A 27,680-nucleotide genomic window follows, 5' to 3' on the forward strand; every position below is an offset into this window, starting at 1 on the left:
TGTTTTCTCCGAATGCCGTGCGTATCTTACGGACTGTTTCTATACCACTTGTGCCCATTTTATGCTCATAAAGAAGACATACTCGAACAACTTTAATTGGAGCGGCCATCTTTGAGTTACTTTTCACTACTGTATTTTATTAAACCGCACTTCACGCTTGCCGGGCATCGACTTACTCATTGTCACTTGCACTGTCGAAATGCATCGACAAGAAATAATCTCCATTTGCAACGGCTTCTGCGTAATTTTTGTCAAAATATTAACCTTCAAAAAAACTGAACGAACTGTTTAAAATTGCAACTTAAGAGAGGTAGTCAAAAACATTTATTGATCTATCACGATAAAGTCCTCAGATATGTTCTGTACATTTTACGAAGTTTTCTGTTTTTTCTTACAAAGATTTAGTTTAAAAAACTATCTAAATAATCTATTTTAACAAATGCTATTTCCTTTATTTTGACAATAGTTTTCTTACCTCTGGTAGCACGAGACGAAATCCTTCTGTTTCCTTTAGCTTCTTTATAAGGTATCTGAAAGAAAAGAAAGCATGTAAAAACGTTTCATTGTTGTTTTAAGTATTTCTATTTTATTAATACTTTAAAGGTTTTTCTCTTATTTTTTCCACTTGTTTTCCTGTTTTGCTACCAGTTCTGTATTGCCGAATCTACGAATGAATAAGCTAAAGCATATAATACGTCTCGCCTCCATTTTTTAATAAGTGGAGAAGTAAACTACATATTCATATCATGTGATTTGAATATATGATTTGATCAAGCACTCGATGGCCTGAATTAGCAGATAACTTTTTTCATTTTACGTCAGATCACAATTTCACACTCTTTGAGACCATAATCAACGCTGCCGGCGCTAATCAAGGGAACGAGGAAAACTTTTAAGTGCATTCACAAAACAACCTTTTCTGTAAAGTACATCAAAACAAACATTATCATCAAGCAACTCCAAGAATACAACTGGCAAGAATTAAATACGATACCAGCGAAGGGAAGCAATTGAGTTAATGCACAAAAGCTCACGCAAATTACCTATGAATGCGCGTCAAAAGTCGTAAGGTTAACCGGGAAAACCAATAACTGGTTCAACTCACTGATAAAAATATACTTTTCGCAAGAAACAAAGACTTTACAAGTAATAGCAGAAGCTAGCAATCCTAGCGACCACATACAGTACAAAAAACGATTCCCATTTCAAAATGATGATGAGAGCCTTTCCAATCAATTCGGCCCTGGAAAGATTGTGCAAGGCTCAAGGGGTAGAATTTTTTTCAGCCTGGACTGTACTTGTTAAAAGGAGAGATTGCTTCTACAGGGATGGGATACACTTAAATAGAAAGGGTGCAAGAATATTTGCTGATGCTATCGAGGCAGTGTTAGGTGGGTCGGAAAACTGCTAGCTTGGGGGAAGACAAAGACCAATAGATTGACAGTAGCCACTGGCAGAGGTGAAAGAGATTCTTGCACTGCTTCTATTAGAATGAGCAGAAGCCTGAAAATCAAGATGCATGATATTTCAGAGACTGCTGGGAGCCATTGCGGTACAAGTAAACACATTGGTTGTGTTAGGGTAACTAAGAATAGAAACAGGTGCAGGTACACTTGCGTGTACACCAATGCTAGGAGTTTAGTAAATAAATTTGATGAATTTGAGGTATTGCTCAAAACATCAAAGGCAGATATTGTTGGGATATCAGAGACGTGGTGTCACAGAACTGCAATTTGGGGAGTACAACGTCTACAGAAAGGATAGACTGGATAGGAAGGGAGGAGGGGTTATGCTATTAGTTAAGAAATACATAAAAACCAAGGAAGTGAAGCCAGTCGACATTGCTGGACAGTGCAGTGTCGAGTCAGTTTGGTGTGACATAAGCATTGGGAGATCAAAATTGAGAGTAGGAGTGTGCTATAGGCCTAATGACTCTGATGAGTATAATAAGAAACTGTACAGGGAAATAGAGTAAGCCAGTAAATCAGAGAGTCTTATAATGGGAGATTTTAATTTCCCAGATATTGACTGGAATTTGGGGGCTGGTCACTCACACACTAGCAAGGCTTTTGTGGATTTATTGGATGATTGTTTTCTACATCAGCATGTTCGGGAGGCAACTAGAGGGAGTAATACTCTTGATTTGATTATCAGCAGTGATTCTTCATGCATTAAGAATCTGCAGATAAATGAACCACTAGGTGGCAGTGATCACAGTGTGCTGAAGTGGGATTTACTCAAAGAGGTAACTACCATTAGGGGTAAAGGGAAGGGTTATTGCTTCCGTAAAGGCGACTACGATGGACTGAGACAGTATTTAAATTCTATACAGTGGGACCAACTGATGATGTTACCAACAGCAAATTCAAAATCGGAAGCATTCAAAGAACTTATCTTGGAAGCTACTAGGCTTTACATACCAACTAAGAAATATTGTTCAAGGTTTAGGCCTAAATGGATGTCAGATGAACTAATGAGACATATGGCAGAGAAGAAAAATGCATGGGATACTTACAAATTAACACATGACACAGAAGCCTATGATAGATACAAGTTGATATGCAACCAAGTTACAAAGGAGGTTAGGCAGGCGAAGGCAGATTACGAGAAATCCTTGGCAAGGGATGCAAAGAAAAACAGCAAAGAGTTCTTTACTTATGTAAACTCTAGAAGGAAGGGGATGAATCAGATTGGTCCACTTGATATTGATGGGTCAACTGTTGATGATCCTGCTCAGGTAGCTAACAAACTAAATGAATATTTTGCATCGAAATTCACACATGAGGAGTTATTCAGCAAGGGGAATGCCAGAGGTGTATTCAACTCTAGCAGTAAGCTACAGAATCTTGAAATAACTGGGAGTAAAGTGGAGGAGAAACTGTTGAAGATAAACACAAGAAAGGCACCCGGGGTGGATGGGATCTATCCAGTTATATTAAAGGAGGCAGCAAAGGAAGTAAGCAAACCCTTAGCCATAATTATGAGAGCTTCCTTGGACTCAGGGGAGGTACCCATAGACTGGAAATGTGCAAATGTGACCCCAGTTCACAAAGGAGGATCAAAGGCTGACACAAGTAATTATAGACCTGTGAGCTTAACTTCTGTTCCAGGAAAATTAATGGAGGCACTGGTTAAAGAAGCACTGCAGGATCATTTAGACAAGACTTCCGTTATAGCTCGGACACAGCATGGTTTTGTTAAGGGGAAGTCTTGCCTGACCAATTTGATTGGATACTATGATGCACTCACAAAAGAACTGGATGCAGGGAATAGCTTTGATATTATATACTTCGATCTTAGAAAGGCTTTTGATACTGTTGCACATGGAAGACTGCTACACAAATTGGAGCAGTGTGACATTGGAGGCAAATTGCTGCTATGGATAAAGGGGTGGTTGAGGGGGAGAAGACAGAGAGTGGTAATCAATGGACACTGCTCATCGTGGACTAATGTTATTAGTGGAGTCCCTCAGGGCTCAGTGTTGGGTCCATTATTGTTTTCTGTATTTATAAATGATATTGATGATGGTATATCAAGCTTAATGTCCAAGTTTGCAGACGATACAAAGGTTGGCAGGGTTGTCAAGGACACTACTGACACTATGCTGCTGCAACAAGATCTGGAAAGGTTGAACAGATGGGCTGAGAGGTGGCAAATGAAGTTTAACATTGACAAATGTAAAGTACTACACATGGGAAACAGCAACCCCAGAGCAACGTATCAACTCTGTGGTACTACACTGACAGTGGTAGAGAATGAAAAGGACTTGGGGTGGTTGTGCAGGCAGATATGAAGTTCCCTGAGCAGTGCAGACAGGCTGCAGGAGCAGCTCATGGAGTATTGTCAATGATATACAGGAATTTTTCCAGCAGGGATAAGGAGGTGATTATTCCCTTGTATAAGGCAATGGTCAGGCCACACCTAGAGTACTGTATACAGGTCTGGAGGCCTCATTTCAAGAAGGATGTAGAGCTGCTGGAACGAGTACAGAGAAGGGCAACAAGATTAGTGAATGGAACAAAGGGGTGCTCTTATGAAGAAAGGCTTAAGTTTTGCAAATTACAGTGTCTGGAGACTAGACACCAGCGAGGTGATCTGATAGAGGTGTATAAAGCCTTGAATGGTTTGAGCATGCTTAATGCTGATGGGATTCTTCCTCTAGCTCAGAATAATCACCTGAGAGGGCATAAATTCAAATTGAGGAAAGACAGATGTAGGATAGACGTGCGGAAATTTGCCTTTAGCCAGCGGGTGGTTGGTTGGTGGAACAGACTTCCATCCCTTGTAGTGGAGGTTGATAGCCTAAATAAGTTTAAGGCTCAGCTGGACAGGTATTTTGAACGAACAGAGGGGTGAAGTGGAAGTGGGTTTTTTTTTTTTTTTTTTGGCTGATGCTGCATAAGCTTCCTTTCTTGCATCAAATGCCGCTGCTAATGCTAATGCTAATGCTAAAAAGCTCAAAAGACAAGCACATTACGCAACTGTACACTCAAAGCTTAAACAGAGAAGAAGGATTGTTAATGATAAGAGGAAAGAGAGTTATACGACAATCCAAGTCTTTAGTGAGTGGTCCAAAATGGCTTCTTTTGGACAACCTCCCACACCTAACCGATTAAAACTGAAGAAAACAGTAGCAAGAACTTTTCTAGATACTACTAGAAAAAGAAGCATCCTACTCAAACTTATTAACAAGTTCACCTCCAGTGGTCATCTCAATTACTAAAGAAAATCTCATAAAAGCCTTAAATTAACTTCCAAATAAAGCAACCGTTGGTCCTGATAGCTTTCCTATTTTCACAAAAATCAGCAGCCCTTATACCCCTTATATTATTAAGGTGTTATTTAATGTCTCCAATGGAGGCCTCATTTCAAGTTCCTGCAAGAAAGTTCTCCCTCCGGCTCATGGAACAATTACATAGTCACACTCATTCACAAAATAAGAAAAACATGCTAAAGACTACATACTCATTTCCATTAAATTATACCTTTCTGAAGATTTTTTAGAAGACTTCTTTCAGCCCTCAGTCAGCACTGTTTCGATCATTATTCGCCACACTTGCAATCCGTTTTAGATGGAAGATCAACAATTACAAATCTTCTTGACTCTTCTGTGCATGCAGAAATCTCTTAACAACAAGGACCAACTCGATATCTTCCTAGACGTATCAGCAGCTTTTGCCATCACGATAATGGCTCTTACACAAATTCTATCAAAGGATTTCAACATAAAAGGCAATCTCCTGTACATTTTATATAATATTCTGGAGAAAAGACGCTTCGTAATCTTCTACGAATACTTAAATGTTCAATACAATATTTCTCAGGGTGTATCGCTAGGAGAGGTTCTCTCCTTTCGCTGTTTGTTCAGCCCTCGGACCCCTTTTTGTCATTCCATAAAGATAACTCTATAACATATGCTAATGATTTGAAATTCTTAATCAAACAAGTCAATCGAATAAATCATCAAGCTAAAATCACAATGGATGAACTAGAGTATTACCTAGACTGTATATAATTGCATTCAAATTCGAGTAAATCTGCACACGACAATTACAAATCAAAAAACTAGGTACTGTATCACTATACAGATAAGCGGATGCGAAGTACGAGGGTTAAGAGTCCCATGTAAAAAGTAAAGTGCAGCCATTATCAACCCACTGCAGGATGGAAGCCTCCTAAACAATTCATGCTGAGGGAAATGGACCATAATCTGCCACGCTGGTCCAGTGCGGGTTGGCAGATCGACCGTATTCAGCAGTCAGGAGCTTGAACCCCGGTCTACTCAAAGAGCGTGTGCTACTGCACTCCCGCTCTTGCCCACTCGGCTACAGATTCCATGTAGCTTGGCCTAATATGTGACAAGGACCTAACCTTCGCTCGGCATTTTGATTTCATCAAAGCAAAAACCAATGCAGCAATATGGGCCACTAAGCAGGAACTAAGTGGTGATAAGGGACAAGGTATTCTTGTATTGATTGCGGCCTCCAGGGTTACCCCTATATACTGCTGTAGCATCTCTAGGTTATTTATAGCCGGCAAGTGTGTGTGTGTGTGTGTGTGTGTGTGTGTGTGTGTGTGTGTGTGTGTGTGTGTGTGTTGGTGGAGGCGCTCCAGGAACTATCTAAATTACAGGAAGTGGGATTCCAACAAGTGGAATCCCGGTTATAATAAATAAGGAATAGGGAGGATAAAGCAGGAGAAAAGAAAGTAGAAGAAGAAAAGTGAGCAAAACACTCTCTCAGGAAAAGAAGAAATAGGAAAGAGGAAAACACTAGTTGGAAAATCTAACAAGCGAGAGAGCTTGAAGAGGTAAAATTTTGAAGCCTGAAGGCTTGTAATTTTGAAAGAAAGATTCTCCTAGCCGGGAAGGAAGCCCAACCTGCACCGACAAGGGGAAAAAGAAAAGTCTCAAGGAAAGAACATAGGTAATGTACAAGTGGCTATTAGATAGCCACTTAAAAGAATAAATTAAGTTAAATAATAAATACTTATGTCACCGATATGAAACATAGCAGTAAACATATTAACAAATTACACTGCATAAGCAGAGTGTAAAATATACAATATTTACAAAATAAGTAATTAAAATCTTAGCTGAAAACTAGTCAACCAAGAAATTAACAGAAATAGTTAACCAGAAGAAATGCAGAAACATATATACAAAACACAAAGAGACAAGCAGAACTCACTCAAGGCAAAGATATGCCAAAGGCAAAACCAATAAATACTGTACGATAAATTAGTTAACCAAATCAAAAGCAATTCTAAATTTAAATCTAAGTATAACAAATCAAAATAATAAGTTAAGTATTAAACAATAATTAATGAATATGCAGAAAAAATGTCTCTGCACAAGTAATCTAATCTATAAACATATGTACATAACCAGCAAGTGCAAAGCTGCTACCACAAGCTGCGAAAACAAAACTTGTTTCAAATAACAAGACACGTAGAATTAACAATAATGCATAGGTAAGCATTAAAAAAATAAAAAAAAAACTCAACCTGCAGGGCAGAACAAAAGCTTTAAGTGGTGTCAGAAACTAGGACCTATTCAAAAATTATATCCTGAAATGTGTTCTTCCCATCCCGCTATATGCCTCACAGATTTGGTCTTCTGTCCCGCCTAGCAACCTGAAAGCGTTTCCAGGTATTGAATACTGGTTCTTCATATGGCTCAACAAGATCTCTAACCAGCCTTTTGCCATCTCTTGAGCCATCCTACTTTCCAATCTCAATATCTTACCCTGGAGACAGACAATAACCACAAGAAATACACACACATTAGCTCAACTACTCAAAGGAACACTGGATGCTCCTAACGTAGAGTGTCTTTTGAACTCTCATCATGGCTCTCACAGGAATGCTGACACAAGTCCGCCTCTCCGCAGAAAAAAAAAACGACTTAGCCGAAGGGTCTAAGTCGTTTTTTTTCCCCAACAAGACTTACAAGTTGCAAGTCTTCGCCGACCCGTACCGTTTCATGGAACTCTAGCAATTGTCTACTGGATAAAAGAGCCGCAGAAACAACGAGTTTGCCACAGGATTGCGCCTTTGATAAGAACTAAACTGAAATTTTAAACTTTTTGAAAGTTACACAAATATATAAATGTGATGTTTAAATAATAATAATTTTGAGCGAAATAATAAAGTGATTTGTATATAACTTTTCAAGATGAATGCCCCATGAACCATACAACCTTATGTTCATGAGAGCTCACTTCACACTTTTAAGCATGTTACGCGCATCCTTCTAGCCAATGACTGTCCCAGGGATGTTTCCTCAAGGGAGAAATAAATTATTAATAATAATAATTCATGGTAATCACTGACATATCCCTGTGTAGTGGTTACACGTGCACTTTATATGCACATGGTCCCTCGTTTGATCTCAGGCAGAAACAACAGAACATATGAAGTGGGCATTGTTACATTTGGATCTGACATAGCTGGGTGATCAACGCTAATGCATGGATCCTCCACAACTGGGTCCAATGAGCAAACCCCGAAAGTGAATTTCTGTATTCTGTGTGTGTGTGTGTGTGTGTGTGCGTGCGCTCTCTCTCTAGTCGAGTTCTCTGTTTACTGGATGAAAAACTTAATTTTTCAGGGGGAAAGTCATTAAAAGACTTTTTTTAAGCTATCACTAGCATGAAGGAAGTAAACCCTACCAGATTCACAGCTCTTACTTATTTAAAAACTATAGTGAAAAAAAAATATTAAAGTATGACACAATCGCAATTAAAAATGACATAGGCCGGCTATGGCATAATTGTGCTGATCTTACTAATGTTTTGTATTTTTTTTTTTTTTTTTTTTGTTTCCTACTCTTGACGCACAACAGCGTGAAAGCTCCCCATATTACGAAGTATAAAAGAAGTTCTCGGTCTTTTTAACGTGAGTTTAACATGAAAACATTTTTTGCGTTTGTACTGGGCCAGACGTCACTTATTTTACTTCTTGTACCACTACACAACGGTAGAAGCACCACGCTGGCATGTGTACCTTAGACAGAGTGTCTTTGATTTAAAGAGCAAATTCATTTAATGAAAATCGATAGGAATCGCGCAGATCGTAAATAAAGGTAGAAAAAACTTACTTTGACATGGCGAAAGCCTGATCCACTTGTGCTTCGAGACCTAAGGTTCCTCTTCCGCGCCATGCCAGATACAGTTTCAAACAGTCCACCTTGCGACTGCACTGGATACTCTCGTCCCCGATATCGTAACGAGTATCGTAATAAGTGTCCGGTTGAAATAGGTATTCTGCAGATAAGGCATGACAATCATGAAGGATACCCTAAGAAACACAAATGAGGGGTGTTCAGGCTAGAGAAAAGTTTGTATTCAGTGGAATTGAAACTTAAGTACAGATTTCACCAACTCCTACATCGCCTGCGATTTCTTTACTCACCTTATGTCTTGTTAGGAAGACTGTGCACTGGAAAGGAATTCCAGACATTTTGTGCAGATCCAAAGTTATAGAGTCAACACTGTCAATTAAAAAAAGAAAAATAAATAAAATGTACAGAACAACTAACAACTGTAACTTTCCATACATCACAAGATTTAAATATACAAATATAGCGCGGTGATCTGCTAATTATAAAACCAATGCGAGTTTCAAGCATTAATGGTGATAATGCCATGAACCATAAAATAGTAATATTCCTGACGACAAATTTTTGCACCACTTAAGTTTCACGCATGAATGGTGAGAAAGCCATGGACTATAAAACAGTAATATTTCTGTAGAATCTATCAAGACATCCAGATGACGTTCAACTCCTCTAACCCCATGTAAGGTGCTGAAAACTGAAGTGCGTTGTCATAACCATATTTGTTCGGGTTGGGAGGGATTGTTTTAGACTATGCGAGGAAGCAACTACTTGCATGTATTGTATCGATAGGCTGCCCGTTTTGAGGATTAAAAAACAAAAAACAAAAAGCTGGCAAATCACTCCTTTCCCGTTTCTTGCTGTTTGGTTTCTAGCGAGGTGGGTGGTGGTGGGGGGGCATGCAATCTTCGCCCCAGACTCTATGACAGTGAGAAACGAAGCTCATAAAAATTCCTCCCATGTCGATGTAAGATAACAATCGTATCCACTTTGTTAGCCACAAGGGTCTGTGATATGGGCAAAACCACGTCTGATTCACAGCTCCATGGCTGAAATAAACTGAGTCGCAGTAGGTTGAGATATAATGGGCATTCCTGTTAGCGAGAATATCATCGTGCTTTTGCGCATCACAATACGTGCGTACAAGGTGGCACGATTCCTTCTCCATCAGTGGCGGATTATACCTTCAGGAAAGTAGGTTTCTTTCTCCTGAATATTGCAAACTGCGCTTAAATTATTCTTAAGCGCAGTTTGCGTGAACAGCAGCATTTACACGTAACGCGAGTCTGTTGATATTATTATCAGTATTTGGTACTGGAATGCCTAATGATGCTAGGCATCAAATAAAAAAAATCATTTACCCCATTAATGCTTTATACTCCTTAATTAGGTCCCTGCCTGCCAAAGATGTTTAGTTACCAAGCATTACAATCCACACTTAAGCCGTTCTTCAGATGGTCATCGATTATTACCTCTCACCAATCTGGCCACCCTCTGAATCCTCCCTCCCAGCAGATCTGTCTTTTTATGTGCAGCCTTAATGCAGTATTCAAAGATATTCAAATTGAGACTTGAATCCAATTTCAAAGTGTGGTCTTCACACTTTGAATATTGCAACATCGTCTTAAGTTATTTTACTGACATATACTCCTAGCTCACTACCAAATTCACGTATGCATTTGTAATAGCATGTCTGAGTTATTTTTCTCTGGCATCAAGCACAAACGACGTATATCGTAATTTAGAACAGGAACAGGTTGACCAAAATTATCATCGAGGACTGTTTCATAAACTGCTCTGCACCTAGCGAGCAGGTACATTACATAGGACACTCCAAGAGAATGGGATGGTTACGACTGCTGTCCTGGCATACCATATGGAAGGTTCGAATACTGTCAAGATGAGAGGAATTTTTAAGAATTTTGTTCATCAATGCAACGCCTTGACCAAGGCAGACCTTCTGTCTGCCTTGGTCAAGACAGAAGGTCTGCCTCGGCCATGGGTTGCATTGTTCTTCCCCCTCCCCACCATGCGAAACCCGGGTGAATGCAAGTGGAATACACATAATTTACAGACAATATACTGATGCCTTAGGTTAGATTAGGTATGTGTTAATCACCAAAGCTAAGGCGACGAGAAATCATTGTCTTTTAATTATTCTGTGTGAAAAACTTGGGTTTGTTGTCCAGCATCGATCATGACCTCAGGAGAGAGTTGCATGCACCTCTCTTTTGAATTGACTAATTCAGTCGTGTTGCTAAAAAAAAGTCCATAAAAATTCCAAGCGGCCTGATGGGATTCGAATTCGTGTGTTTTCTGCCCGGTGTAGGAGGACTGATTATAGCCATTGTGTCTGCGAGGACCCGATTGTTTCCTGTTTTTGCTTCTGTCCTTTGGGGAAAAAACAAGAAACAAACATCACAATTTTTTTGGCTGATGCAGAAAAAAGTCGGGATACTCGTCCAATATCCTTCTACCAGTAGTTACGACGTCGGAAAACTAGCGGTACAACCTTCATTAAATTTATGTACGAACTACAAAAGACAAATATACATATATATAAATATAAATACATACACATTAATATAGTGGTTAGGTTATGTCAGACTTACTTTTAACGTATACTGGTGAGGAGATAATAAACTTTAAGTACCCAAGTCCAATTCATTGCATTTGGTCTTATTAATACTAACACTTAGTGTTAGTATTAATAATAAGGAAATATATAGATTTTCAAATTGGTTCGTTATAGAACTTACTGCTCAATTCCGTCCAGAAGAGTGCGATTTTTCCTGGAAAATATGGCGGCACCGCCCCAAGCACCCTAAACAAAACACAAAAAAGAGCAGTCTATTAGAAAAATGAAGTAATTATAAGGTATTTTTATTTTTTAAATATAACATATAAACCTCTAAAACCGTTAGGCTACAGCCACATTGTAACACTACCTACAAATAAGTAGAAATCCTCTAAAAAGAAGTGTCACTTGAAGCATGACATAAATATTTAATTTATATCATCATAACTCATTTCCTTAATAAATCTTGTCTAAGCAATTTTGGAAATTGCCAACAGTTTATAGATCGATTCAGTAATCTGAGCTGAGTTCAGAAGCTGAATTCAGCTCAGATTACTGAAGTGCAGAACTGAGTTCGGCTTCTGGACTTAGTTTTGCACTTCAGAGACATTCTAATTCTTCAGTTTTTTATACTAATGAAATGATAGTTTAGTGTACGTGTATCGGAGTATAAAAACAAACTTTTTTTTTTTATTGCAACGAGTTGCCCCGATGTTGCATTCACAAATAAATACAATTCGTCGACAATATATTCTGCGGGATACTTCTGCACACGACACTGCAAATTAAATATCAAGTAACTTTTCTTCTGCGGCAGGACGATAAAAATTATTAGCCACCTGCAGAAAAATCTGCCTAGTTCTTAACGATGCTGTAAAGCAATATGGTTGCAGCGTCGTTAGAAGGTTTGAAAAGGAAAAAAGATCATTCACAGATATAATAGTTGATTTGTCTTTAAAATACGTTCGAACCTGAACTGATTGATTTTTCTTCTATAATAAAGTAGTCGTTAATCATGATAAGCTCAGGAAATGCTTCCACATACCTTTTAAAGGATTACGGTAATCTCCACAAAATCACCAACACACTCAAAACCGAACATGACGCGAGAGGGAGATTATTATCGAGACCAGAACGCAAGTCATGTGAAATCCTAGAAAATCTCCACAGCCAGTCAGGATTGCATTCAGCTCTGTGTTTCCAAAGACCAAAAAGATAATGCCTCTTGGGATCCAACTGGTTCTCGCAAATAGTGGGCCTTTGCCTCGAGCTACGTAGACAGTGACCCTCCCCTGGAACTACATAAATCCTGGAGTTTTTGTAAAACAGTTCTGTGGTTGCTAGTGTTTATTTTTAATTGACACTTTCAGAATTTAACTATTTTTAATTTAGTTTTAAATTGTTATAATTTGTTAGTTTGTTACAATTTGTAAATCGTTTCCTTATACTTGTAATTTTGTTGTAATGTAACGTCAACCCTACGCACGTTTTGCTGTCCAAGAGTGAAGCCTGTGTCTCTAACAGAATAAAATTAACCAAAAAAATAAAATAATAATAAAATAAATAAAATTCCTTTCTGAAGGAAGGAATTTTATTTATTTTATAAAAATATCCTTGGTGTAATTTATCAATCATAGTCAAACGTTAAGCAGGTTTCATTGTTTAGATGGGGAATTACTTTAGTCCTCTTATATATTTGCATTGTACACGGATTTCTCATTTTGTTTTCTCATTACCATAATCCTTTATATGGGTCAACAACCTATCAGTAGTGGCGTTAGTGGGTTCACTCTTATGCGTTGCCTTACGTATCAGTGCTAAATTTTTGAAATTTAGGAACCATTACTCTAGGAGAATGAAACTATTTTGTAAAAAAAATATGCGCATAGTGGGGTTTTTGAAATGCATCTAGGGAGCTTCAGTTTGACTTTAAATTAGAACGCAAGCACCTGTCTGTCTTTGTGGTGACTTTCGTAGCGTTATCCTATTGCAATGACTAAATGAAATTGTCTTCTGGTGGCATTTGAATAATATTTGCCAAGCCCTGAATTGTGGCAGTTTTTATCAACCTTCTAGTAACTTTATTATGGCAAGAGTTGACCCCGCCCGCCAGCTTAATTTTCTACGCACTCTTGGGGGAGGGGAAAACCAACCGTATGGAAACTACTACTCTAGAAATTAGTGGTTTGTACGGGGAGTTGAAAAGTTTTAAGCCCAATACAGATTGCAAAGGATTTGGTGAAAGACAATATTGTCAATCTGTGCTGTGACTCTTCTTGTGTGTTTACAGAAAACTTCAGTCGTGTAACTATATTCTTCTCCTTTACACAGAGTACGTTGAAATGTGGAAGATGAATGAAGATGGCGATTGTTGAGAGAATAAAGCACCGTGCAGTCATTGAATTCCTTCATTTAAAGGGAATATCGCCGAAAAAAATTCATGAAGCCATGCAGAAAACATTAGGAGGAATCTTATCCTTCATACGCCACGGTCAAAAACTGGGTTGCAGAATTTAAGCGTGGATGAACAGTGTTGTAGATGCATCCCACAGTGGAAAGCCATGCAGAAAACATTAGGAGGAATCTTATCCTTCATACGCCACGGTCAAAAACTGGGTTGCAGAATTTAAGCGTGGATGAAAGTGTTGTAGATGCATCCCACAGTGGAAAGCCTGTCACCGTGTCAACACCTGTAAATGTGGATTCCATTCATGACCCGATCATGCAAGATTGCAGAACATTGAAGCACACTTAAGAGAACGTTGAACATCTCTCACGAGCGAGCTCACGATATTGTGGTGAATGTTTCAACAATGAAGGTTTCTTCGAGGTGGCTCCCAAAGCATTGAATGAAGATCTGAAGCGGGAGTGAGATGACGTCGTGAGATTGTCCTACATATTGAGGCTAATAAGGAAACTCAGTTTTTGTGGGGCGTTATGTGGCTGTGGACGATACATAGGTGCACCACTTCGACCCTGAAACAAAAGAATAATCGAAACAGTGGAAGAATCCTTCTTCTGCCCCTCCTAAAAAGTTTCGGGTGCAGAAGTCGGCTTGTGAAGTCATGGCATCCGTTTTCTGGGATGCAGAAGAAGTGATCATGGTTGATTTCCTTGAAAGAGGTGCCACTATCAACGTCGAGTATTATTATAACCTACTGAGACGTTTTCGCGAGGAATTGAAGCTCAGGAGGCACGGAAAATTGGCCAAGGGAGTCATCTCGCATCAAGACAATGCACCGGCGCACACAGCGTTTGTGACTCAGGCAATACTGTGTACTCTGCGTTCGAGTTATTACAGCATCCACCCACTCATTGGATCTGGCTCGCTCCATCGAACTATTTTATATTTCCAAAATTGAAAAATTGGCTTAAAAGGTCAGAAATTCGACAGTGACAATGCTGTGATAGATACGGTCAACAAGTGATTTGAGTTAAAATCTGCTGAATTTTATTTGAGCGGGTTACGAAAGCTAATTGATCGTGCCAAAAAATATGTTGACTTAAGGGTAGTATATGTTGAAACATAAATGGGTTTTCACAATTTTCTAGAATTCCTTTTATGAGAGACTAGAAACTTTTCAATCTCCACTCATACAGGGTGGTCAAAAAGTAACGCCTTTTTCTAATTTTTATACTTGAAATGTTTATTTCAAATAACTTTTACCTTTTCGACTTTTTTCTATTCTTATTATTTTTTTTGTTTTCTAATTTTCTGTTTCAAGTTTTAAATATAATTTTATTCAAGATTATCCTAAATGAACATGTTATTGTTATGTTGTTTGTTATTTTGGTTTTTAGGAGCATTAGCAACTAAGGCCATATTGCTCCGGGAAATGCGGTGGTCATTCCCTGACTTTTCCGCATCCTCCGTATTTGGTGGTGACGGGCTCGAACCCCGGTCTAATCAAGAAGCGTGTGCTACGCACTGCTGCTCCTGGCTACGGAGGCGCCTTAAACGAACATGGATTATCGTTTAACAAAGGAACAAAGAGTGGTAGCCGTTAAACATTATTAGCAAAACAACAATAATGGAGCTAAAATGTGAAAGCTCATTTCTTAGCAGAAGAACTTAATATTTAGTAAGTTCAAAGTCATATTACGAATAGTCAGAAAATTTGAAGAAACAGGAAGCGTAAATGATGAAAGAAAATCAGGAAGGCCAGTTTCAGCAACAACGGCAAAAAAGTCGGATGAATTAAGACAATCATTCGTGCGAACTCCTCAAAAATCCAATCCACTTCTATCTGCGGAGTTGGGTATTAGTAAAAGCAGTGTTCTTCGACTCTTAAAAGACAACATGATGAAGCCTTACATTCTTCGGATGATTCAAAGTTTGCATGATGGTGATCAAGCCAGACGGTTGGAATTTTGTGAAATTTTCTCGAACAAAGTTTGTGAAGATGAGGACTTTCCTGACAAGATATGGTAGTCGATGAAGCAACCATCAAACTGAACAGGCATATCAATCGTCATAACTGTGTGTATTGGTCCGATGTAACTCCCCATGTTAATTTGGAAAAAGGTCTTAACCTACCGGGAATCACAGTCTGGGCAAACATCTCATCCATGGGAATAACAGGCCCACAGTTCTTTGACGAGCCTATTTATCAGAATAATTATTTTCAGATGTTACAAATTAAATTTTGGCCTAGAGTTCAATCAAAATTATTATTATTATTATTATTTTCAACAGGACGGCGCTCCATCCCATTATGGGGGTTAGGGTTAGGGAATGGCTAAATCTTAATTTCGCAGACAGGTGGCTAGGACGACGCAGTTACATTGAGTGGCCACCACGATCACCAGATCTAAACCCTCTTGATTTCTATCTGTGAGGTGTAATGAAAGACCTTGCCTACAAGGTGAAACCACAAACAATTTCTGAATTAAAACAAACAATTCGGGACAAATTTGCCGAAATTGACATTGCAATGTGTATGAGGGCTTGCAGGAGTGTTATAACATGGGCTGAAGCTTGTATTGAACAACAGAGGAGAAAGGACATTTTGAAATATTTTTTGTAGATATTAATATTCTGCTACGTAAAGGAACATATTAAACATTGGATGACAGCGTTTGAATTTCTTTAATAAAGAAAATCGTTCAAATTTTATAAGAAAAACTATCAAGAATTTGTAAAATAAATAGAAATAAAAAAGGGAGATTTTGGACCACCCAGTATATTAAACTTTTGGACCACCCAGTATATTAAACAAAATACAATTTTTATTTATATTCTTTAATATTTACCGCATATATTTCAGCATATATCGAGGGTTTAGTGTCAAACAACGTTAACTACAAAATTGCATTTTCTTTTTGCGATAACTTAGTTTTACTTTACACAAATAACAATGCATATCATGTCATAGAGCTGTATCTCTCTAGTACTTTACAAGTTAGCTTAGGCTGTAAGTACATTTCCGGTAAACCAAAAAATGTCAAATGACTCTTTTTTTTTTTTTTTTGGTTAATTACAAAGACATCAACTACAAAGTGACTGTAGTTAACGTTGTTTGACATTAAACCCTCGATATGTAGATTTCTGGAGCACTAAACAATCATCTGGAAGTTTAGGGTCGACTTATACGCCGAATATAAAATTGCTAAGCTTGAATTAAAGGCACGTGCTATGCGAGATGCAAATGATAACCGGGAAAAGAAAAGGGGGCTAACTTATACAGCGAATATATGATTAACCACGAATTTTCACGAAAAAAAAAAAAAAAAAATGTCAACTGAACTGATACGTCGGTATATATAGTATACAACCTGTGAAATACAATCCTTAATAAGCTAAAGTACTCATTAAGTTTCCTAAACAAAATTACAATCTTTTTACATTTTAACACAAATGCTGCGACTGCACACCACAGTGTATACAATTTTCTTTTTGTTCAGCATTCGATCGAAAAAAAAAAAAAAAAAAAAAGTAGTAGGTAATCTTATTATCTCTATGCAGTCACTCTGTAAGAGGAAAATATCATCAATTAAGAAAAAGTTGTAAATATTTACATATATAAATTTTTCTTAAATTTATATAAGAAGTATTTTAATATTTTTCGAATTTTTCTTATACTTTCTGAAGTATTTTCAAAATATTTCGTTTTTGCGTGGAAATTTTTGCGCGCGATTCCAGTGGATATTTGATTCTGGCAAGTAAAAAAAAGGATAAAAGAATTAAATTCTGAAGAAATTTTTAGTACCAGTGGAGAAGTACACTGAATAATAAACTCGATATGCTAGAATAAAATCTGTTTCTCAAAATTCAAGTAGAGTTTTGTTTTCCCATTTACAGAATTTTATGACGGTTATAACGTAACAATTACATAAAATTATTTGTAATATCCGTAACTGCAAAAAAAAAAAAAAAAAAAAAAAAAACAGTTCGTTTAAAAAAAACCTCCGATTGTACGCAGTCGGTAGGATTCGAACCTACGCGGGAATATCCCAATGGATTTCTAGTCCATCGCCTTAACCACTCGGCCACGACTGCTTGTCCTTTAGACCCCCGAACAACAAATATTAATTATAATAAAGGTTACGTTTGTTTTTAATTGGAGAAGTGAATATTTTTCATCAAACTTAATTATCAAGAATATAGTAACTCATTCTTACATCAACGTGTAACCATAAGCCATGTTTCCCGCAGATTTTGGCCAAAGGCGCCAGAGGATCATACGCTCCTAGAACTGTGGTTCCTGAGGTGGCACATACGAAAAAGGGGCTCTTTTTCTATTTAGATAAATGAAAGAAAAATATATTAGATTTCGAACGCAAACTAAAGGAAAAATATTTGAATTTTCTTTCTTAAATGTTAAAAATAATAACTTTTAGGACAAAAATAAGAAAAACAGTATAAACTACATTAATCGAATAAACTTCTTATTTCCAGTGACGTTTCAATCAGAGACCACAAGAATTACACAATTTACCGGTTACAGTCATTGTTGAAACTTCAGCGAGAATAAACTTCTTATTTTATTAACGTAGTGTCTATTATTTCACCAGGTTGAAGTGATGTCGTGAAACGAATATATTGATACCTCATTTTTTTCTTTTATAATTTGCTCTTCAAGAACTTCTGGTATCATTCTTCCTCGGGAATCTGTCTTAATCGAAATCACACTTTCGGTCCCCAGTCCCATAAATAAAGCTCCTTTCTTGAGAGAATAGTGAGCCTGTCAGAAAAATAAATAAATACACATTTATATTATAGTAATCGGAACTATATTTCAGACGGATATGCGTAATAATGCATATTGTACTAACTATAATTATTTAATATTTATTTTAATTAATTAATAGTTAATAAATATTTATTTTGCTATGATTAATTAATTTATTATTGATAAGTACTTTCATCAAAAATATTCGCAAAGCGCATTTTAAATACCTTTAAGAGTTTATTGCAATAGAAACTGGGTTTTTTTTTTGGTTTTTTTGTTTTCATTTTTACAATAAATCAAGACTTAAAGGGTTTACTCACGTCTTCGGACACGAAAGTGATTAATGGCGGTAAGTCTTGAACACCTTGGCGTTTCACTTCAGGAAACATTCTATATCGTCCGAGGCAGATACCATACATGTTAGCTAGAGATCCTCCTGCAGAAAGAAAGACAAGATAGATGTTAGAAGAGAGCTTGGTCATTTCAGTAAAGCAGTTGACGATTCCGCATCAGCAGTCGGCAACATGGTTTCAAAAAAGGAGAGAAAGCCTGACACATTTATAACCGAAAGTAATGACTTTGATTAATGTCTCTGTTTCCGTTATGTAATTGCGGAGAACAGTTGGAGTTCTAAACGTTAAGAAAGTAAACAATAATTCCTTATTAATTTTCTGCTCACGCGCAGTTTCGAAGTGGGCTGTTGTCGGATGATTACTTATGATTATGCAATGATTTGGTTATTTAAACTGACAGTTCCAGGTTCATTTTCAAACGTAAAAGACTTTCAACATTAAACCATATGTGAGATGGATGGTTGCCAAAAGATAACCCGAACATGACTCAGATTAACAACCCCACAAAAGAGTTTCTTCAGACACCTCTTGTGTGTGAGTACCAATCCATATTTAAATACGCAAATCTCATTAAGTGTACTTTACGGCTTCATGGAATGTCTTTTTTTTTCGTGACAATGAATTCGGGAAACGGGGTCCAGTTTTTTAAATCCTTATTCAGCCTTTTCGATTTAAGTCTTGCAGTTAAGCAAACAATAATATATGAAGCGCACTGAAAAAACAGCGAATCATACCTGGACAGAAGACTCCTTCACCGTCTTTCCACCCTATAATTCTTATCATGGCATCTAGTAGTGTCTTTTCTAGTAGAGTGAAAACTGGTGCTACTTCATAGGTTGTTCTAAAAGAAGAGAAATCATAGCTTGAAAAGTGAATTGTTTATCGTAAATCAAGCACTTTTATTAAAAGCATACCCCTGCCCCTTCGTAACAAAGAACGTAGTTTTCTCCTGAACAAGTAGCGGAGCTTATAATATTAGAACAAAACAGCCCCAAAGTTCATAAACCATTTATCATAATTAAATCAGTCATTTCAAAAACATCAGAAGTTACTTTTTTTTTTTTTCACGAAAATTAGGTTACTGGAATTTTTAGTGTCTGAATGTTATTACAAAAGCGTGAAAAACTGGCACCAGTCCTATCAAATGCAATGCATGAAACAAACCCTTTAACCAAGAGTCGCAACAAACACATAAGAGTACATAAGAAGACTTTGAAACATGTGACTTTAGTGTTTTTGTAATGGCCGATTCAATCATGATGCGAAGTGCTGAAAAAGACGTAAAACATGATCTGCAAATTGTATATATTTATAAATATGCTGAATAAGCTAGAATAAATTTCACATATAATAATAATTTCAAAACGAGGTACAACTTGATGTCTTATTTCGAGATATAAAATCAGATTTTGACCAGATTTAAATTCCTCGTGCCAAAAAATACTACAGAATCATCGTGGTCCAGAACCGAAATCACCGGGTAGTCTGGAAGCTTCTCCACTTGTGGGTGGGTAGCGTTTTCTGCCACCTTATTTGCGATGGGACTGCTTCCTCATCGAGCAAATATAACTGACCTCTTAAGCGGAAGAAGTGAAGTTATTCACTGAAATCGGCAGACCTAAAGACATCCTGAGCGTCACCTCTAGAGCAGTGATAGCCGTTTTCCATCATCGTCCTCCAATGGGGGTGAGAAAGGACTGAAGTTGGAATCCCGTCGATGACGCGAGGAATTTTTATGCGCTTTTTCGCAAAGTGGCTGAGTTATTCGGCCTTACGTGATGATTGCCTAGTCTTCCTGGAAACTCGAGTTTTTCGTCCAGCAAACTGACCGAAGATTACATGCAATTAAAGACACTATATACCGATGCCTCATATCCTTAGTTGCTTTAGCGCGTTACACAACTCCATCTTACAGATAATTTGCAAAAGATTGGGCTTCAAATTAACACTGCAAAATCAGCGCAGATGACTTTCTCAAAAAAGAGACAAAAGCAAGTTACGTAATGTTCTTAGTGCATTACATTTCAGGAGCGTTCGATTTTTTTTAATTGAATTTTTATTTACTGTGATTGATATATGTGAAAAATAAATAATTAACTTGTTGCCAGTTAATTACTAATTAATTAACCAGTATATATAAAAGTAATTGTTTTCACTTCACTGTACATATTTCAATATAATATTTTGCTCAACGTTTTGTGGTGGACTTGTTTTCAAATTGATTTTAATAAAAATTGAAATGTAACTCGTATTTCACGTTCTGTAACTTAATAAAATAAATAGAAACGTGTAACTCCAATGCTTTGAGTATACTGTCAACACTTTTATAATGTACTTTACTTATTTCTTCCTGGATTTAAATAGCAATCGAAATATAACACGTATTTCGTGTTTCTGCTGTGTGTAATATAATAAGAAAATAGTAATAATTCATAATTACTATAATTCATTTGTATACTTATTAAACTGATAACAAAAAATGAGTTTCTCAAAACTAACAACGTTTAAGCGCGAACCGAGGAACATTTCATTTCAGAACATTTCATAATATCCATTGCTTCAGCTACAATATACGATATGTGGATAGAATGTGATATGTATGTGGAAAAAAAATAAATAATAATAATAATAATAATAATAATAATTTCCGGATTTCCATTTGTCTGATTTTAATGAAATTTGTGATGCCTCGACAAATCCATCTAAATAAAGCTAAATATAAAATTTCATGAATAGCCCACTGGGAGTCGAGTTGCTAGAAGCGAAAGGACGGAAAGACAGACAGAGATAGTGAAGATAATTGAATTGGTATATGTATATACGAACGAGCCTAAAAGCCAAGTTTCACCAGAATTTAGGTTCTGGGTAGGATGAAAATCTAACATTTAAGCAAAGCTTCAAGAAAATAATATTAAAAAGCCTGAAAACTGCCTGAACATTTCGGTTGGAATTAACTGGTTTTTCAAAACTTAACTCAGTGTATTCAAAGATCCGTTTACCCCAGTCGCTTTCTACCGTAAAAATATGGTGGGCTTCACTGCCCACATACTTTAATCAATTTCTTCGTATAGAACACTAGATTTTGAGGTGGATTAATAAATGTGTAATGAATCCATCTACCTCTACAGAACTATCCTTCACTCGACCCTATAAATATCCCCCTGGAAATAATCCATCATGATGCAGAACATAAGTCATGCTCACCAAAACTTATTACATAACTTGGTGCACCACAAACCTTCTTACAACAGAAAGACATAAGAAAGACTACAAAAGTCATCGGTTCTGAGTTAAATGTAATCCACCTCCAACGTCTAAATCAGATATTTCCATGTAAAACCATTACCTACCTAAACACCATGAATATCGATCTCGACCTCGTGTGTGAAAAATAGAAAAATACTGGGTGGCAATCTAGGAAAAACACAAACTTGCATATACATTTTTATGGATTCGGTTTAGTATTGGTTTTTAGAAATCACTATTGTAATTATATTTTCCTAAAATTAAGCAGACTTGTGGGCAATCAAGATGTTCAGAAATAATTTTCTTCTCTTGCTTTTACGTGTATTTCTAAATAGTACTGCATTTTAATCTTGAACCCGAAATACACTAACCATTACTAAGTCATCATTTGCGAAAAAAACTTTCTGTTGCTAGGAATCTCGCTACCTTGTCTTAACTGATGGGAGATTAACTCCCCTGATATCTCCAGAATTCTGCCAGACCCTCAAGAAGAAGGAAGAATTGCACCCGTAATGCCCAATAATGCTCTAAACTCAATAAACTTGACTGCCTCAAGCAATTCATCCTGGCTTATACAATTCCCTTGTGCAGCATTCTGTGCATTGAAGCAGACAAGAGTGTAATAGTCAGAAATACAGAACAGAACTCTTGTTAGAAACGTCGGCATGTATCCAGTTCACGAAAGCTTGCCATGAAGGGTATTCTAAAATTGCCAGATACCTCTAACTGAATAAAACATAAATATGTGACATAATAAGTTTAAAAATAAACGTATACTTCTTCCAGTAAGAAGACTAAATATCTAGTGCCCTTAAATGGTTAGGCATTATTAAATTACATCCATGTATAAACGTTATACATTACGTAATCTCATGTGCTATGTGCTAATCATCTCATATACAATGGAAATATAAATCAGCTAGCTAATATAATCAAAATAGGTGTCAAATCTGTAACCATCCAATCACAATTAAAACTGGAAAAGAAAAAAGAAAAAAAAAGTTCATATTTTAATCCTAAGGAATTCTGCTATTTCCTTTGCATTTTTGCTGCCTTCGGAGGAAGGAAGCTTAAGCATCAACTGTTATATCTTATAAATAGAAATTAACATACTTATCTTTGAAGTTTCGTTGAATTATGTCGTCCCCCCCCGCGACTGTTTTCTCTCAAAAATCACAGTAATGTTTTGCATTTATTCAAGCTACTTTATTTCTATAATTCGCGACTGAAAAGGCAAAAACAGAAAGCGATGTACTCACTGGTTGGTGTTTAGTGCTTCAGTCAACCAAGCTCCAGCTAATCCATAACCATCAACTCCTTTGTACAAACGACTGACAAATAAAGGGTGAGCTGGTTAAAAAAAAATAATAAAAAAAAAATAGACCATACTGTTAGATAGTGCATAAATATATTGTACGTCAAAAATTAATATTCTAAACAATTCACATAAAGTTAGCAAACGGTTACATAAGAAAGGCTACTCTCAGGAGCATGGCTTCCGTGGTGCAAGAATTAGCAGGGTAAAGGCTCAAGAGTCAAAAGTTTTTTTTCAAAAATAATAGAAAGTAAACTAAATCAAATAATAATACGGTAAATAAGAATCCATGCAAAAAATGACAATTCTTTCTTTACAAGATGCTTGCAGACCTATCTTTTTCTTTAATCTGATTTTGTGGCCAGCAAAATTTAAACTGCAGAGATGATGCAATGGTCTTAATTCTCATAGAAGAAGAACGGTGCCTTTGCAACGAGTTGCACTGACATTCTACTACTTTCAAACAGATAGCCTCTTTCAAAGGTTAAGTGGCTATTTGTTTAAAGGATGAGACTGGTAAGACAGCCTGTCCCAGGATTCATTTGATAGCACGAGGTCTGCAAACCGACTGCTATCAAATGCGGAGAAGACAAAACGGTCGTAAAGCTGTATGATGTGAACTGCCAAGCGGTATATGAAATCAGTTTTGGAAGTTGTAATATAGCTAAAGCTAGCTGTTAAAAGTAGTGAAATATCGGGGCAGCTCATAACATATGTAAGCTTGTTCTGCTGTGAGAATTAAGACTCTTGAATTATCCACGCAGTTTAAATCCCACAGATGAAAGGACAAGGCGGTCATTATAAATGTTTGTAGATGTAAATAAGTTCAGTTGTTTGTGCTTAAAATTCATTGCAATGTCTTCTCCAAAACTGCTCAACCATTAGGCATATCTCCCTAAAATCAGGAAACTTTTAAAATTCGGCACCTCTCAATCCCCGAAGGTGGCAGATTTTGAAAAGTTTATTATTATACAATAGTAGCTAAGCCACCATTGTTATTTGTTACGTTTCTGGTAACGGTGGGAAGTATTGAAAATTCATTTATTAAATTAAAAATAACAAAAGAAATTCTATAGCGCAAACCAGGTTAAATGATCTCACTAGCTTTGAACTAACACATAAAAAAAAAAAAAAAAAAAAAAAAAAAAGCAAGTTAAGTAAGGTACATTTAATGCGCTTACATTTAGGTCGCGTTAGAAAATAGGGCTTATCCATGGTAAGTCACACCTATCTACATGAAAATTTGTTACAAAGATTTACAAAATATTCTAAGCAGTCATTGAAATTTTGAAATGGATCAGAGGTCCTGTTCCAAATTTAGTAATATTTCTATAGGGGAAAATTTGGTAGCAATCTACACTTTTCTTGTCGATTAATACGAAAACATACTTTGATTTATGCTGATTTTTGTAGGGGGTAGGGAAGGAGGGTTGTGAAATCATAACTGGACCTGAAATTTTCCCAAGAACCAAGAGAAGTACATAAAAAAATTTTGCTTCGATCCGACTTTTTGTTCTAGAGCAGTGATATTCAAACTGGGTTCCCCGGAACTCCTGGGCGCCTCCGTAGCCAGGTGGGAAGGAGCAGCAGTACGTAACACACGCTTCTCGATTAGACCGGGGTTCGAGCCCATCACCACCAAATACGGAGGATGCGGAAAGGCCAGGGAATGACCAGTGCATATTCCCGGAGCAATATGGCCTTGGTTGCTAATGCTCCAAACAACAACCACAGAACCCCGGGATTCCGCGAGACATTTTCTAAGGTTCCACGGGACATTTCCTGAAGTTTCGCAAAAATTATAATTTTCGTTTTTTCATAATTATATTATTTAAAAAAATAATTAAAATAGCACTTACATTTGAGAAAAAAATTTAACATATCGTAACAACAAAACAGTCATATAACTGGGTTGAAAACCCAATTCGTGAATCCGAAGAAACTGATCGATTTATCAACTGATACGACATTAAAAGCGAAGTATGAAGAACAAGAGCTACTTGATTTTTGGCTTCGAGGATACAAGGAATACCGGGAAATTTCTAAACGAGCAATAGAAATTCTTTTGCCTTTCGTTACGCCTTATCTTTGCAAAAGATCTTTTTCCACGTATACAAGTACAAAAGCCAAGTAGATGTTGTTGTTATTTGGTTTTTAGGAGCATTAGCAACTAAGGCCATATTGCTCCGGGATATGCGGTGGTCATTCCTGACCTTTCCGTATCCTCCGTATTTGGTGGTGACGGGCTCGAACCCCGGTCTAATCAAGAAGCGTGTGCTACGCACTGCTGCTCCTTCCCACCTGGCTACGGAGGCGCCCAAGCCAAGTAGAGAGACAAATTAGATGCCGAATCAGAAATGCGTTTGCAAATAACCTCAATAACTTGACGATTTTTGCAAACAAATGCAAGCACATCCAGGCCATCAATTTGAGTATATTAGTATTAGTAACGGCCGCATGGTGCAAGAAAGCCTATGGCTTATGCTGCACCAGCCAAAAAAAAAAAAAAAAAAAATCCGAACAAAACAATGATAAAAACAAAAAAAAAAATAAATAAATAAAATAAATAACTATATAATAATAATTAAAAAAAAATAAATAAAATAAAATATAAATAAAAAGGAAATTAAACCTATCATCCTATGCCCTTCCCTTACCCGAAAGTACTATCCAGATGACCTTTGAATTTCCCCAAACTGTCGGCCTCTACCACCCATGAAGGCAACTTATTCCAGTAATTTATAACTCGCTGGCTAAAATAAAACTTCCTGCAGTCCAATCTAAACATTTCCCCCCGTAACTTGAATTTATGTCCCCTAGTTCTAGCATCATTTATAATCTTGAAAATTTTGTCCTCATTCATTTTACTGATGCCTCTCAGAGCCTTAAACACCTCAATCAAATCTCCTCTAAGGTGTCTAGTTTCCAAACTCTGCAACCCACATATTCGAAGTCTTTCTTCATAAGGACGCCCTTTTGCGGATCTCACCAGGCGAGTTACCCTTCTTTGCACCCTTTCAAGAAGCTCGATGTCTTTCTTTAGGTGCGGTCTCCATACTTGAACACAGTATTCCAAGTGTGGTCTAACATAAGGCTTATATAATGGGATTATCACGTCCCTATCTCTACTTGCAAAAGTTCGATAGATCATCGATAGGACACCATGGGCCTTCCTTGCAACCTGTTTACAATGCTCAGAGAATTTCATGTCTGACCGTATCGTAACACCCAAGTCCCTTTCCTCCAGTACTGGGTTTAGTTGAACTCCACCAAGTGAATAAGTTTTTTTGGGATTACTGTTTCCCAGGTGTAATACCTTACACTTTGTTGGATTAAAGCACAGCTGCCATTTTTCTGACCATTCTTGAAGTCTATCTAGGTCTCTCTGAAGAAGCTCAGCTTGACAGTGATCATTAACTACTCTACCAATTTTAACATCATCTGCAAATTTAGACATCACGCCCTCTATCCCTTCATCAATGTCGTTTATGAAAATTAAAAACAACAGTGGTCCTAATACTGATCCTTGGGGAAACCCACTTCTTATATCAACCCAATCTGAGGAATAGCCATTTATCACAACCCTCTGCCTCCTGCCCTGAAGCCATCCTTCTATCCATCTAAGGATTTTCCCAGTGATTCCAACCTGTTCCAGCTTATAAAGCAACCGATCATGTGGGACTGAGTCAAAAGCTTTGCTGAAATCTAAATAAACAATGTCGAAATTATTCCCTAAATCCAGCTCGTGAGTGACCCTTTCGAAATAGCGAACCAGATTTGTCAAACATGATTTTTCCTTTACAAAACCATGCTGAGTATCCTTGAGAATTTCAATTCGATCCAAATGATCCTGAATTCCACCCTTGATCATTGCCTCCATGATTTTCTCTACTACTGAAGTCAGACTGACAGGTCGATAATTTCCAACTTCACTTTTAGAGCCACCCTTATGTATGGGAGATACATTTGCACTTTTCCAATCCAAGGGAATCTCCCCAGAGTCTAGTGATGCTCGCATAATTAGCCCCAATGGTTCAATGCACTCGCTTGCTGCCTCTCTTAAGATTATAGGGTATATTCCATCAACTCCAGGAGCCTTACTGGTCCGTAGGCTTGAAAGTTTTTTCATTAAATAATCTTGCGAAATTTCAATATCATTAATTACATATTTTTTAACTTCGCTCCCACAATTTCCCATTTCCACAAAAGGCTTTTCATTTGTAAATATCGATGCAAAATAACTGTTGAGTTCATCTGCAACGGCAGCTGGTGTATTTATTACTATCCCCTTTCCCTTACGTAAAGGTCCGATCTGGTTTGTCCTGCTCTTCTTGGCATTTATATATGTGAAGAATTCTTTATCCGCCCTCTTTGCTCTGTTTGCTAGTGATTTCTCATA

General features: G+C 37.1%; 1 protein-coding gene and 1 non-coding gene across 3 annotated transcripts in view; both read right to left on the minus strand.

The window, feature by feature from the left end:
* The window catches only part of LOC150075226 (acidic amino acid decarboxylase GADL1-like), a 153,746-nt gene that overhangs the window by 41,252 nt on the left and 84,814 nt on the right, over positions 1 to 27,680 (minus strand). For both annotated transcript variants that reach the window (XM_090388288.1, XM_090388289.1), the window contains exons 4-12: positions 23,226 to 23,316; positions 19,455 to 19,561; positions 18,688 to 18,803; positions 18,245 to 18,379; positions 17,817 to 17,933; positions 11,377 to 11,441; positions 8,914 to 8,992; positions 8,600 to 8,799; positions 476 to 530 (exon numbers count right to left, since the gene is read on the minus strand). In XM_090388288.1, the coding sequence (XP_090244414.1) occupies positions 476 to 530; positions 8,600 to 8,799; positions 8,914 to 8,992; positions 11,377 to 11,441; positions 17,817 to 17,933; positions 18,245 to 18,379; positions 18,688 to 18,803; positions 19,455 to 19,561; positions 23,226 to 23,316 (965 nt within the window). The remainder of the gene's footprint in view (positions 1 to 475; positions 531 to 8,599; positions 8,800 to 8,913; positions 8,993 to 11,376; positions 11,442 to 17,816; positions 17,934 to 18,244; positions 18,380 to 18,687; positions 18,804 to 19,454; positions 19,562 to 23,225; positions 23,317 to 27,680) is intronic.
* On the minus strand, positions 17,613 to 17,694 carry TRNAS-AGA (transfer RNA serine (anticodon AGA)). Its single transcript has one exon. It is a non-coding gene; the product is annotated as a tRNA-Ser (tRNA).

Source organism: Mastigoproctus giganteus, chromosome 14, assembly GCF_048544385.1.
Source record: "Mastigoproctus giganteus isolate SK-2022 chromosome 14, ASM4854438v1, whole genome shotgun sequence".
Lineage (NCBI taxonomy): Eukaryota > Metazoa > Arthropoda > Arachnida > Uropygi > Thelyphonidae > Mastigoproctus > Mastigoproctus giganteus.